Source organism: Oryctolagus cuniculus, chromosome 3 (genome assembly GCF_964237555.1).
Source record: "Oryctolagus cuniculus chromosome 3, mOryCun1.1, whole genome shotgun sequence".
Lineage (NCBI taxonomy): Eukaryota > Metazoa > Chordata > Mammalia > Lagomorpha > Leporidae > Oryctolagus > Oryctolagus cuniculus.
Window position 1 is genome coordinate 24,322,149 of NC_091434.1, and position 15,458 is coordinate 24,337,606.

The 15,458-nt window shown below is 36.7% G+C and overlaps 1 protein-coding gene across 2 annotated transcripts in view; it reads left to right on the forward strand.

Annotated features, from left to right (window-relative positions):
* ABCA12 (ATP binding cassette subfamily A member 12) overlaps positions 1-15,458 on the forward strand; it is a 183,853-nt gene that overhangs the window by 145,126 nt on the left and 23,269 nt on the right. For both annotated transcript variants that reach the window (XM_051848235.2, XM_051848234.2), the window contains 6 exons: positions 1,117-1,369; positions 1,953-2,039; positions 2,756-2,849; positions 9,087-9,214; positions 10,841-10,928; positions 13,171-13,276. In XM_051848235.2, coding sequence (XP_051704195.1) covers positions 1,117-1,369; positions 1,953-2,039; positions 2,756-2,849; positions 9,087-9,214; positions 10,841-10,928; positions 13,171-13,276 — 756 coding nt within the window. The remainder of the gene's footprint in view (positions 1-1,116; positions 1,370-1,952; positions 2,040-2,755; positions 2,850-9,086; positions 9,215-10,840; positions 10,929-13,170; positions 13,277-15,458) is intronic.

Genomic DNA, 15,458 nt, shown 5'->3' on the forward strand with positions numbered 1-15,458 from the left:
TCCAAGAAGCCATGGGATTATTCTTGGCACTGAAAGAGCATTTCCAAGTTAGCATGAGAATAGGGGCACACATTTTTTCCTGTGAGTTTTTTTATGATTCTAAAGATAAAAATGGAGTTTTGAAAGGTCATATATTTATTCAAAATTTCTAAACATAAATAAGGAATTGGTGTTTAAGCTAAAATTAGATTTTATAGGAGGGGATTTATTTTCCCTTTCTTTCATTTATGGTGAATTCATTGGACTCAATGTTAGAATTGTTGCAGGAAGCGACCGATTGAGATCAATGTCATGGGTGGTAGAATTCACCAGAGCAGTCAGATAGAGTGAGCAGTGTTAGATTTATTTAACACACTTCAAGGGAGTAGCATTTTGGTTGGACAGTGAAGGACTGCTGGCTGCTGCTGTAATACAGATCTATTATCATATGTGTATGAGGCAGATTGCTGCTAGCTAGGGTCTATCCCACCAAGAGGGTCTTTTCCATCACTGGTGACTTCCTTATTGCCAAGGACTCTCCCATTACCAGTGCTTTCCTTAGGGTTGGGGACTGTCTCATCACTACTGACTTCCTTATCATGAGCAGCTTTCCCATCACTAGTAACTTCCTTATTACCAGGTGCCAGGTAACCGCCACAAGAATCAGCGGATTAGGCTTAAAATCACTGAGTCACTCACAATAGAAATGAGTTCTTAGACTAGACTGGTTTCTATTCAGTTCAATTTCTATGTATCTGATTTGAATTCAATCTCTTGATCGGAATTTTTTTGAGTATTAGTAATTAGCAGTACATATTGAGTCTTCATTGAGTCTTTGAAGTTTAATATTTATTTTAAAAATTCTAGATATCTAACTTTTACATGAAAAATTACGAAGTACACGTTGTACTCAGAGAATGGGAATTTTCAAAGCATCTTTAGGGGATGGTTATTATGGTCCTCAGTCATGGGCCAGGCTGAAGGCTGACAAATGAACTGTTGAGCCTCCTGTCCAGTTCTTCAAAATAGAAGCTTTTCCTACCATACCACATTATCTATCCACTGTTTTTGGAGTTACTTTATTATTTGATATACCAAGATACCCAGAACCATATCAGATCTCTTTTTCTGAACCAGACAAAATCCTGACGAGTGGAGAAAGGTTGGATGGTGTGGGGCTGCTACTGAAAAAGATAATGGCCATCCTCATCAAGAGGTTCCACCACACGCGCAGGAACTGGAAAGGCCTTATCGCACAGGTTATCCTCCCTATTGTCTTTGTAACCACTGCTATGGGCCTTGGTACTCTGAGAAATTCCAGCAACGATTATCCAGAGATCCAGATCTCCCCCTCTCTCTATGGTACCTCGGATCAGACAGCCTTCTATGCGTAAGTTTCTTTCCATTAACTGAAACTTTATCTTCAAACTGTTTAGTGAGGTGTGGATTGTACCTGACCAAATATTGATTTTAAATACTGTAGGAGCCACAGTATCTAATTCTGCTCAGGGAGTGGACAGTTTGACTTACTGTTATCTGTTACTTTTGTCACCAACAAATGACTTTGACTTTTTGCATTTGTCTAAAAATATAATAGATATTTCTTTTTAATGTTGTGTGACTTTGATCAAGAAAGCCAGGTTAGATGTGGCTTCCCAATCTAGTACAATGTACAGCAAATAGCTCTTGATTGGCCTCACAAATACTGAATAGCAATGTCAGAATTCTGTATAATCTGGTGTTATATATACAATAGGTGATCCCTAATGCATGTGGCAATTAGGAGAATAACAAGACAGCAAAATGGAGACTGCAACTTTTTTTCCTGTGATACTTTCCTGAAATAGAGTCTTTCTTAGAAAACAGTTCTGTAGACAACACCTTTCATTCCTACAAATGATTCATGAGAAACAGTTTACTAAAGGAGACTAGTAGAAGAAGTATGAATTTGTTTCTGCCTTATGATATTGCAGGAATTCTCACCCAAGCACAAATGCATTGGTCTCAGCAATGTGGAATTTTCCTGGCATTGACAATCTGTGTCTGAACACCAGTGATCTGTGAGTGGCTATTGCTCTTTTTCTTTCATTTTCAACATCGTGACTATGTGTGGGGGAGGGTTTGTGTTCATTATTGGCTTAAAGAGGGTAATTTCCTGACAGAAACTGTTTTATCTATTTCTTTAGCTCATTGTATGACTCTGCAATACTATAATAATAAACACTAGATGTCTTATAATTTGTACAGCTTTTGTATGTATGCTTTCATTTAATAATTACAATGCTGTGAAACATTAATTTCATTTTACAAAGAAACTGAGGCTCATAGGATTAAGACACTTGTCTAAAGAAATCCAAATAATAAGTTGTATGGCTAAAGCTGAGATCCAAGTCTTCTGACCACAATTCTCAAGTTTTTGCACTATGCAGTGTTGTTTATTCAACACAAATAAATCTGACTTTGGTGTATTATTATGCTAAAGTCTACCCTTTCTGTCAGAAGAAAGAATGAACGCAGCAGATAAAGGGGACTAAAGCCCTACCCTGCCACAGTTCAATGAGCATTGTTCTCAACACGATTTAATTAATAAAGCTGTCCCTCAACTCCCCACTACAAAATGTCAAATACTTGGAAATGGTAGTATAATGGCTATTCAAATTATGAAAAATCAGCAAATTGTATCTAGGACTGTGGACCTGAATTTAATACCAAGTACTTGCTCCTATATAAACATGAGGACACACTCACCTCACTTCAATATCCTTTTTATTTTCAGGCAATGTTTAAAGAGAGAGAGTCTGGGGAAATGGAACACCAGTGGAGAACCTATCACTAATTTTGGTGTTTGCTCCTGCTCAAAAAATGTCCAGGTGAGATGGAATTCGGTTTCAGTGAATTAGGAAAAATAAGGCAATGAATATAGAAACTTGAAAGATCTGTCAAGGTTATGGAAGACTTGCTTATAATTCCATTTTATGGAAGCTAGTAGCTCAGAGATATGGACCACAGCAACCCAAAAATACTGACTTTAAATCCAACTCACAACAAATTTCTAAAGGTAGATAATTCTATGCTGTCCTTTGTGGAAATCAACTGCAAATGAATTTCTATTATAAGTTTAGTTCTACCCAGAAAATTGTACGTATCACCCAAGAAAATGCCCCCATAACTAACTGACATATCTGAGAATTCAGTGGGACTGCCAGTGGTCAGGCAGCAGGGAAAGCAGTCATGTGTCTATCTAGAACAGAACCCCATGTGCCTTCAAGCAACATCTCTAGGCTGCAGGAAAAATAATTTCCTAGAAGAAACAGTACAAAGCTCTTACTCTGTCTATATTCTATAGATACAGACCTTAGTTTTCTAAGCATATTTGTTCCCCAGACTTCTAACAGAACCAAATTTACTAAGGAAGTTAAAGATGGTTGGAGGAGAAAGGTCATTATTAGTTTCTAAGAGTCTCTACACTGTTAACTTACTTTCTCATAGAGAAGGAATCTAGCAACATTCTCTTCAAAGTGACATACGGTTGTAACCTGAATTGTCTTGGCACAATGCTTTAGAATAGCAGTAACTGTGACCCTTTTTGGTGTTCTCATGTAAGATAACTAGTAACAGTAAGACCAAGGATCCAACAAGGATCTTCTGGAATCCTTACACGTTAAAAAAATTGGACTTACAGAGTTTTAAGTTTTTACATTTTTTAAATTCTTCATCTAATAAGCTAGTTTCTGAAATTCTTATATATTTTCTTCAGTTCACAATAAAAGGTAACTAACAGTATTTAAAATTGGAATTTGAGTAATTTTGCTTAATCAAAAAAGCCCATTTGGTTTTAAATTTTTCAGCCTATTCTGCCACTTAATTTCTAGTGAGGTCAGTTTGCATAAATGATGCTCTATACATCAGACTTACTCTGTAGTTAAAGTCTTAAGTTTTCCAACAGAAAAAAATATATTTTATGTACATCAAAAGATACAATTAACAGAGTAAAAAGGAAATTCATAGAGTGGAAGGTGATATTTCTAATATCACCTAATATCTAAGGTGATATTTCTTATTCTATAGAATAAGTGACTCATTTCCAGAATATATAAAATAATTTCTACAAATAATAAAAAGAGAAAATGTAACAAAATACATGAAGAGACACTTCACATTGTCACCTGCAGTTGATCAATAACTACTTGAAAAGTGTCAGGGAAAAGGCATTAGGGAAATACAAATTAAAGCCTCAAAACAATACCACTCCATACTTGACCAAAATGGTTCAAACGAAAAAGAAAGTGTTGACAAAAATGAGCAGCAGCCAGCACTCTCTTACTGCACTCATGGGGATTTAATAGATGTTAAAACTTCTTGGCAATATCTGTGTAGTAGTGCTGAAACATGCATACACTAAGGTATCTGCAGTTCCACTTCTATTATATTCCCATCAGAAATGTGAACAGTTTTGAGGCTGGCATTGTGGTGCAGCAGGTTAAAGCAGTATTTGCAATGCCATTTTCGCATGTTGGAGTCCTGCTTCAAATACTAGCTGCTTTACTTCAGATACCTCTTTCTCCTAATGTGTCTGGGAAGGCAGTGAAAGATGGCTCCAATGCTTGGGCTCCTGCCACCCGTGTGGAAAATTGTGATGGAGTTCCTGGCTCTTGATTGTACCCTGGGCTAGACCTGGCTGTTGTGTCCATTTGTGGAGGGAACCAGTGGATGGAAGAATTCTGTGTGTGTGTGTATGTGTGTGTGTATGTATGTGTCTGTTTCTGTCTCTCTGTCTCCCTCTGTCTCTTCACCTTTCAGATTTTTTTTTAAAAAAGAAATTGAATAATTTCACTGAGACATATAAATATTAGAATATTCATAGCATCCCTCTTTGTAATAGTTCCTCAAATGCTCACCAACAGTACAACAGAGAAATCAGTGTAATAAATTTCCACAATGAAATATATCTACAGGGGCCAGTGCCATGGCTCACTTGAATCCTCCACCTACAGTGCCAGCATCCCATATGGGCACTGGGTTTTAGTACCAGCTCTCTGCTGTGGCCTGGGAGGGCAGTGGAGAATGGCCCAAGTGCTTGGGCCCCTGCACCCGCATGGGAGACCAGGAGGAAGCACCTGGCTCCTGGCTTTGGATCGGCACAGTGCCGGCTGTAGCGGCCATTTGGGGAGTGAACCAATGGAAGGAAGACCTTTCTGTCTGTCTCTCTCACTGTCTATAACTCTACAAGTCAAGTAATTAAAAAAAAATATCTACAGCAAAATGATCTACACCTATACACATCCTATGGAAGATTCTCAAAAATATGATGAGTGAAAAGAACCAGACATACTATATTATTCCATCATAAAAATATGCAAACAGACAAGCCTTATCTGTGCTTGTTACTTTGGGGGTGATAGTGACTGGAGTGTGATGAGGGTGCTTCTAGGGTGCTGGTTTTGTCCTGTTTCCTGACATGGTTCTCGGTTACATAGGTGTGTTTAGTTTGTTAAAATTAATCAAGCAGTACATTTATAAAACATGTGCTTTTCTCTATGTATAATGTAATTTAATAAAAAGTTAAGTTTAACAAAATTACACTATAGGGGCACAGTAGGTTAAGCTACCACCTGTGAGGCTGGCATCCCATTTCAGAGTACCGGTTGAAGTCCTGTCTGCTCCACTTTCCACACAGTTCCCTGCTAAATTGCTTGGGAAAACAGAATAAGGTCCAAGTACTTGGGTTCCTGCCACCCACATGGGAGGTCCAGAAGGAGTTCCAGACACCTGGATGTGGACTAGCCCTGCAGTCTGAACCTTAGCTGTTGCATCTCTTTGGGTAGTCCACCAGTGGATAGAAGATCTCTTTCTCTGTTTTTCTCTGTCTATCCCTCTTTTTGACACTCTACCTTTTAAGTAAATAAATCTTTTTTAAATGATGGTACTGTATACATATAAATAGCTTCCTTTAATTACTTATTAAGTCAGTGCCATTATGGACTGTGATCTTTAAGGTGATATAACCTGATATATGATGAAATTCAGCATTGATTTTTCAGAGCAACCTGCAACTTTATGTTTTCAGGATGCATAGCTGGTGTTAGCCTCACAGGGAAACAGTGTGAAGGGATAAAAGGAAAAGCTGAGTAAATGTTAGATTCCTCTCAAATTAAACTTCATGTCAATGAAGCATGGGAAACTACACTGAGAAAAAGACTGTCAGAAAGTGCAGAAAGCATAAAAACAAGTGGTCAAAACCAAGCTTGAAACAATTGTACATGGCAATGCAAAATTGAACAATGGAGGAACCTAGGTAAAGTGTATATAGGAAGTTTCTCTACTATCTTTGCAACTTTCTATAAACAAAAAGAGAATATATATATATATACACATACATATATAACTAATACATATACATGTGCACAAAGGAGGACTTCAAAAAAGTTCTTGGAAATGCCTATTGTAAAAAAAGTATGGATTCCAAAATGATTTTGCACCAAAATAAACTTAATTTTTGACTCCATTTTCCATGAACTTTTTGGAGTGCCTTTAAATACACACACATATACACTAATATATATAATTAAGTTTTGACTTCTAGGTTAGGTACCTAAAACTAATATATCTGAACATTCTATCCACTGCTGTTCTTGTTTATTTTTATTCTTTATTTCTTTTTTATTATTTTATTTTTTTAACTTTTATTTAATAAATTTAAATTTCCAAAGTACAACTTTTGAATTATAGTGGCTTTTTCCCCCCGTAACCTCCCACCCACCCGAAACCATCTCATCTCCCACTTCCTCTCCCATCCCATTCACATCAAGATTCATTTTCAATTACTTTTATACACAGAAGATCAATTTAGTATATACTAAGTAAAGATTTCAACAGTTTGCACCCGCACAGAAACACAAAGTATAAAGTACTATTTGAGTACTAGTTATGCCATTAATTCATATAGTACAACACATTAAGGACAGAGATCCTACATGGGGAGTAAGTACACAGTGACTCCTGTTGTTGATTTAACAACTGACACTCTTATTTATGACATCAGTAATCACCCGAGGCTCTTGCCATGAGCTGCCAAGGTTATGGAAGCCTCTTGAGTTTGCCAACTCTGATCATATTTAGACAAGGCCACACTCAAAGTGGAAGTTTTCTCCTCCCTTTGGAGAAAGGTACCTCCTTCTTTGGTGACCTGTTCTTTTCACTGGGATCTCACTCACAGAGATCTTTCATTTAGGTCATTTTTTTTTTTTTACCAGAATGCCTTGGCTTTCCATGCCTGAAATACTCTCATGGGTTTTTTAGCCGGATCGGAATGCCTTAAGGGCTGATTCTGAGGCCAGAGTGCTGTTTAGGACATCTGCCATTCTATGAGTCTGCTGTGTATCCTGTTCCCATGTTGGATTCTTCTCTCCTTTTTAATTCTGTCAGTTAGTATTAGCAGACATTAGTCTTGTTTATGTGATCTCTTTGACTCTTAATCCTATCATTAGGATCAATTGTGCACTGAAACTGATCACTTGGAATAGTGAGATGGCATTGGTACAGGCCACCTTGATGGGATTTAATTGGAATCCCTTGGCACGTTTCTAACTCTCCCATTAGGGGTAAGTCCTATTGAGCATGTGCTGAACTGTACATCACCTCCCTCTATTATTCCCCCTCTTATATTTAATGGGGATCACTTTTAAGTTAAATTTAAACACCTAAGAATAATTGTATGTTAATTGAAGAGTTCAACCAATGGTATTAAGTAGAACAAAAAAATACTAAAAGGAATAAAGTGGTAAGTTGTCCCTCGACAGTCAGGACAGGGGCTAATCAAGTCATTGTTTCTCATAGTGTCCATTTCACTTCAACAGGTTTCTTTTTAGGTGCTCAGTTAGATGTCACTGATCAGGGAGAACACATGATATTTGTCCCTTTGGGACTGGCTTATTTCACTCAGCATGATGTTTTCCAGATTCCTCCATTTTGTTGCCAATGACTGGATTTCATTTTTTTATTTAATGCTGTATAGTATTCTAAAGAGTACATATCCCATAATGTCTCTATCCAGTCTACTTATGTATTTGAAAGTCAGAGTTACACAGAGAGAGGAGAGGCAGAGAGAGAGGTCTTCCATCCACTCGTTCACTCTCCAATTGGCTGCAATGGCCGGACCTGCGCCGATCCAAAGCCAGGAGCCAGGAGCTTCTTCCAGGTCTCCCATGTGGGTGCAGGGGCCCAAGGACTTGGGCCATCCTCTACTGCTTTCCTAGGCCATAGCAGAGAGCTGGAGCAGCTGGGTCTTGAACCGGTGCCCGTTTGGAATGCCAGCGCTTCAGGCCAAGGCATTAAACCGCTTTGCTACAGTGCCAGCCCCTTATTCTTTATTTCAGAGGCTGGTGGTGGTGGGGAGATGGAGAGAGAGAGAGAGAGAGAAAGACAGAGAGAGAGAGAGAGAGAGATCTTACATCTGCTGGTTTATTATACGTGTATCAACTAGAACTTGGCCAGGCCAAAGCAAGCAGCACAGAACAACATCAGGGGTTCCCACATGGAAGTCAGGGACCTAGGTACTTAAGCCATCACCTCCAACCTCCCAGTATACACATTAGCAGGAAGCAGAAGCAGAATTGAGACTGGAACACAGACACTGACATGAGATGCAAGTGTCCTGAAAGGAGTTTGACTGCTGCACCAAATGCCCACCCTTTGCTAATGTTCTTCTCATTCAGGGGGTAAACATGTTTTTCTTTCTCTGCTTGAATTATGGGAGGAATTTTGAGTCATCTTAATTGTTAATGTTATTCTCCAAAAATATTAAGCTTGTCAGCACAGTGAAAGAACTATCATACACACTAACTTGGGTTCTTTTTTTTCTCTAAATGAGTCCCAAACACATGTACATATACGACATAATAATTACTTGTATTATTACTTGTATTGTTTTGTCATAGGCAAGATGACTTCTTTTTCGAAGTTCTTTAGAGTCAAAGCTCTTTCCAGTCTTATCACACCCTACCAGTTGCAGAAATAGACAGATCAAGAGACTAAAACTCCTTGACATTGTTTACTTAAGTTGCACAGTCTTATCCAGACAGAACTTAATTTTTAACTTTATTTTCCAGGAATGTCCTCAATTTAATTACTCTCCACCTCATAGAAGAACTTATTCTTCTCAAGTAATTTATAACCTCACTGGGCACCGCATGGAAAATTATCTTATATCAACTGCAAATGAGTTTGTCCAAAAAAGGTAAAGCACTCTGTTTCAAATGCATTTCATTTTCTAACTTAATGGTATATGACTTCTAAACTTGACACAAAAAAAGTACAGATTTCTATTGATTATGTACATGGTTAAATTCTTAGTTTTACCTAAACAATCTTGGATATTGAAATTTATATGACTAAATGAAGATTCATTGAAACTGAAAAGCATTGTTTTTTTTCAGTACTGGGAAAAAGGATTGTTAAATTTGTACATTTTTTTTCTTGAATCAAGAGAAGTTATGGACAGGAATATATTAGCTCAAAGGATTATAAATCATGCTATTGGTGATAACTGACCTTAGTTCAAATAGAAATATTTCTAAATTCAGCAATATTTGCTAATAAACAGAATGTTCTCAGGTATAGCAAGGCCATAGATTTGTACCAATGCCACCTGAGCATTTACCATGGCTATAAGTTCATAAAGCTTACAATCATTCCTGTTTTCTCCTTTCCTCCATCTCTTCTCTCCTGTTTCTTAATTTACATAAATGATTAATTCTCACTGAAAAATAATTATAAACTACAGGTAAGACAAAAGAAAGGAAAAGTATTATTTCTCTACCCAACTGTAACCACTGTTGATATTTTGGTGTATATGTTTGCAGAAACATTCTAGTCATTGATATATATATGTATATATTTTCAACAAAATGGGTTTATTATAAACAAAATAAAAATTGCCTTAAAAAATCCTAAACGATATAACATGATATAATTTGCATGTCAAAACACAAATCTCTAAGCATCCTATTAGGGCAGTGGTCACAAGATCATTCACACAAATCTCTGCAGCATCCCATTAGGGCAACGGTCACAACATCATTCGCACAAATCTCTACAGCATCCTATTAGGGCAGTGGTCACAAGATCATTCTAGGTGATGGCACCATTATTTATTTAACTCAATCCTAATTTGGTGGAAATGTAAATTAATTTATTCTTAATATTATTGCTTAGATTTTAAAACCATTTTGGTTTTAGGACACTATGAAATGATAGGGGCTAAGTAGATCAAATTACCCTTCAAATATCCAGGAAGAAAAAAGGTATAGCACTAAGGGACAAGGTGGGGGGAGGGGGATTTGGGGCATAGCAGAAATAGCACCATTTTGAAGAAGATAAGAACTGTTGTTATTTAGTATTTTTCAACCAAAAATGACATCAAAGCGCTGAAATAGAAAGATTTTTGTGCTAATACATGGATCAGTTAAGATGGAACAATTGGTTAGATTACATGTTGCTCAATTTCAGGTGGATCATTGGATCTGTGCAAATGGTTAGAAGAACTTTTCATTTCTAGATACCATGTACTTTTTTTTAAAACTTTTATTTAGTAAATATAAATTTCCAAAGTACAGTTTATGGATTACAATAGCTTTTCCCCCCCTATAACTTCCCTCCCACCCACAACCCTCCCAACTCCTGCTCCTATATGACAAAGGGAGTCAATAAAAACATAAAATATTTTTTAGGCATAAAGTTTATTTCATATTATAAATGTGTTCTCAATGGAAAGAAAAAGGTTGAATTACTAGTCAGGTTTTTTGATCAATTTATGAAGATTTTTTTCCATTAGTACAAATATAAATTTTATTTCTCTATTTAGATATGGAGGTTGGAGTTTTGGGCTGCCTTTGACTACAGACCTTCGTTTTGATATAACAGCGGTTCCTGCCAATAGAACACTTGCCAAGGTAAATTATGATGTTCCTCCTGGATGTCATACAAATGAGAGTATGAAATTGATGTGTTTAAGCATTTTCACAAGGTACCAAAAAAATGGGTATGATCACTTTGACATTTTGTATACCCCATAGTACAGTGATTTCAATCCAGTGTGTATACCCTATAGAACAAGTATACATAGCATCAGGATATGTATACAAAACTGTACCTAATGACATCTCATATAATAGCCAGAAACACAACTCCAAACACCCATATGCAATTGAAGAAAGAAATCATTTTATAGTAATCCAAACTCTCAGCAAAGAATTCATATTAATATTTTAAGCAAAATACCAAAAATATTATTAATAATCAAAAGAAATGACATAAAGGAATACATAGATTACAGTTGCATTTACAACAGGCTTCAAAATTAAGCAAAACTCACCCATATTGGATAAGGGAAAGGGAGAGAACTATCATTTGGAGGGACCAGAGGCTTAGGGAGAGGATATTTTAGAGGCTGGAACTTTTTATTTCTTAACCTGGGTGATGGTTTAATGGGTCTGCCCTTCAAATTTTTTTGTTATATCATACATTTATGTTTTATGTACTTTTTCTTATATATATTCCATAACTTATTAGAGAATGGAAATGCATGAGGAGACTTCAAGAAGTTTATGGAAATTGGAATTAAAAGATAAATTTCGGAGCTGATGCTGTGGCATAGTGGGTAAAGCCAGTTCAAGTCCCAAATACTCTACTTCTGATCCAGCTCCATGCTAATGTGCCTGGGAAAGCAGTGGAAGATGGCCCAAGTACTTGGGCCCCTGTACCCACATGGGAGACTTAGAGGAATCTCCTGGCTCCTGGCTTTGGTTCAGCCCCATTCTGGCTGTTACAGCCATTTGGAGAATGAACTAGCAGATGGAATATCTTTACCCTTGCCCTCTAACTCTGCCTTTCAAATAAATAAATAAATCTTTTTTTAAAAAAGATGTTTATTTGGTACAATTTTTTAAATCCCTGTTTAATTTTTTCATAACATATTATTTTCCAAGAACTTTTTGAAGCCTCCATATAGTTAGCCTTTCTTCTTAAAGCACATGGAATTTAACTGAAGTTTATGGAGATAAATAATCTGGTTGGCATTATTTTTTTCAAGATCATGAGCTTTCAAACAACCAGAGTCACAGAATCAGATATGTGAATACCTATATAATCGATGGTAGTCTTAGAGATTTTAAATTGTTCTTCACGGGCTGGCTCCGTGGCTCAATAGGCTAATCCTCTGCCTTGCGGCGCCAGCACACCGGGTTCTAGTCCCTGTCGGGGTGCCGGATTCTGTCCCAGTTGCCCCTCTTCCAGGCCAGCTCTCTGCTATGGCCCGGGAGTGCAGTGGAGGATGGCCCAAGTGCTTGGGCCCTGCACCCCATGGGAGAGCAGGAGAAGCACCTGGCTCCTGCCTTCGGATCAGCGTGGTGCGCTGGCCGCAGCGCGCCGGCCGCGGCGGCCATTGGAGGGTGAACCAACGGCAAAGGAAGACCTTTCTCTCTGTCTCTCTCTCTCACTGTCCACTCTGCCTGTCAAAAAATAAAAATAAAAAAAAGAAAGTAACTAGTAATGTATTATAATGTATTCCTCCCTTTCTGCACACAGAGTAAATAGTCTTGCATAAACAAAGGAGTTTCTGATGTATAATAATTTCCCCATAGATAAAATATGTAATTTTGAATTACCAGCAGACTCTCTTGAATTGAGTTGCACCAGTACTTTAACCCCTCTTTTAATATAGAAGGTAAAGATAGTCAATATCTTGTGGGTTAAAATAGGAATAGAAAATTAGTAGGGAGTTCTCAAGTTATTGGTCTTATTGCCAAGGCCACAGTGTTTATATTCTATTTCTTTCTCCATCCTGGTCCATGTGCCATTTATTTTTATTATCATATTGACAGCCAGGACACCTTGCTGTAGTCTCAGCACCTTTGTTGATCTACCACAGAGATGGAGATAAAAGGAATTCTCCAGTTTATTTCAGGCTTTGTCTATAGAGAGGGTCCAGAATAATAACTTAGTGCTATCACACAGAACAACTATCTTCCTAATCTCTGCCCATCTCTAATTTAGAAACTTACAGCTTTTGGTCAGTATCTTCCAAGATGAAATGGGTTATTGGGATTTTAGAGCTCTTATTTTCAACAAAAATAAGATAACTTGTTAGCTATTAAGACAGATTAATTGATCTTGCCTTCTTTTGGTATTCAACAGGTGTGGTATGATCCAGAGGGCTACCACTCCCTTCCAGCTTACCTCAACAGCCTGAACAATTTCCTCCTGCGAGTTAACATGTCTGAATACGATGCTGCCCGACATGGTAAAGTTATTTACACCGAAGCATCTTGGATTCCAACTTTTGCTACTTTCTCTATAAAAATGCACCTGATATTCTAATTCCTTCCAGTGATGGGTATTTTAGTGCACCTAAATCACAGATCTTTAAAAGGAGTTTGAGAGTAGTAACTATCACCAGATAGAACATTCTGGATAGTCCCCTTAATTTCAGGTTAGTTTAGTTGCCTAGTTTATCAAGTCAGGATAGTCAGACTGACTTCATACTCCCATCTGATGGTTATAGCTCATAAGTAAATATTTTAACTTATTTACTTGTCCATTAGCTAATGTTTTAGAAAATACATTTGTAAATATTGTTCACACAAAGACAAAATTTTTAGAACAAAAATTTCTACACTTGACTGAAAGTGTTACTATTTATTGAGCACTTACCATATAAACATGCTTCATATGAAATACTGCTGATCCTTACAGCACTCTTCAGGGTGAATATCATTGTTCCCCACTGCTGTTTCCCTGACACTCAGAAGTGGAATTTGAATCAAGAGCTGTCTGACTCCTTTCTGTTCATTTATCTAGTCCTTCATAGCATGTCTCTGAATTCATCCCGGTTCACATCACTTGGTTTCCCAAGAGGCTTCCATATAGTTTTTAAGATAAGGTTTGGAATTTTAAGAGATTGATTTTCTGATTCAATCACTGTTCATACCATTTCATCTTCTTGCATTTTGGTCAAATGATTTTTCCATACTGATTTTTAACACTAAGGATGTGGAAAAACTGAGTAACACCTTTGCTGTCCTAGATTCAGTTTCAGGCTAGCCTGCTAAGTAGGAAAAAAAAAGACACAAAATATCTTTTAAAAATACTGACATGTACTTTTCTTTCATCTCCCTGTTGTTGGGCATAATAGTGTGGGCCAGATGTACTGGTGATTACAAAGTAAATGAAGTAAATTGTAGAGTCAAATATTCATTCCAGCAACAGACTTTAGGCTTCATAATTTCCAAGACAACACTATCTTTTTCCCCCAACTGCTTTGGTATTTTCTTAGCAGGAGTAACCATGAGGAAAATAGCAAAATTGATGGTCTGTAGGGTTACAGCATCTGTAAAGGCATGGTCAAAAGTAGTAAATTAAATTAAAAGCCAGGTGGGTCTGGTGTAACCTGCTTTTAAACACTATTGAACATTTGACTTTTAATAGGATGTCTTATTCAGAGAAAAACATATGCATTTCTGTGACAGATAATGGAAGTTTGATAACTATGGAAATGAATAGGGGAATCTGTAGCAAAGATATAGAGAACAAAAGACAAATGCTACCTTTGAAGGGTCAGCTTTTTGAAATCTGTACTCCAGCTCTCTCCCTAGATCAAGACAGTCCTGGTCATTCCAGACACCAGCAGGCTTGCTCTACCTCCTACCACTGTACTTAAGTTATGCAATTCTCAAACATAAACTTTATATTGATCCGAAACTGAAATTTATTTTTTAATTTAAAAATAAGGCTTTGCTTGAGTTATAAAGAGATTAGTATGTATGTACTTTCTAGTCTTTATTAATTTTCTTATATAGACTTATGAAAGGGGTAGCTTTCCAACCTCTGCAAAGTGTTTTATTTATTTCAAAGACAAAATCCATATCACCCTAAAATACTGTTTTTTTTTTTTCATAATGTAGTTATGGGGTTTACCATGGTAACATTACTTGTCTTTAAAAATGAATCTAATTAATCTCCTACCCCCTCCCTCTGAAACACTATTTATTTGAAGGCATTTTTGTTAGATTCTGCATGAATTGAGATTTTAGTCCAGTTATAAAATTGATTTTCTTTGAATCCTAACATACTAATAAAATCTTTTAATTAGTAATCCTTTGCAATGTCAATATCTATTATATACACGTGGTTCCCTCTAGTGGCTAATTTAATATTAAAAGTGTTCTTAGCAAAAAATACAGATTTTGTTTTTTTCTACCAAATGTTGTATAACTCAGCTCTTTTTCAAAAATTCTAACACGTTGCCCCTTCTGTGCCAATGTTTATTCAAAACCTTTTTTTTTTTGTACTAGTTGCAATGGTCAATGGAAAGTATCTCATTTTAGGTTTAAAACTCTAGAGACAACAGAAAATGTTATTTTTAATAAACACTGTATGCGAGGAAGTTATTGATCAAAATTTTAAGATTTGATTTGGTTTAATAA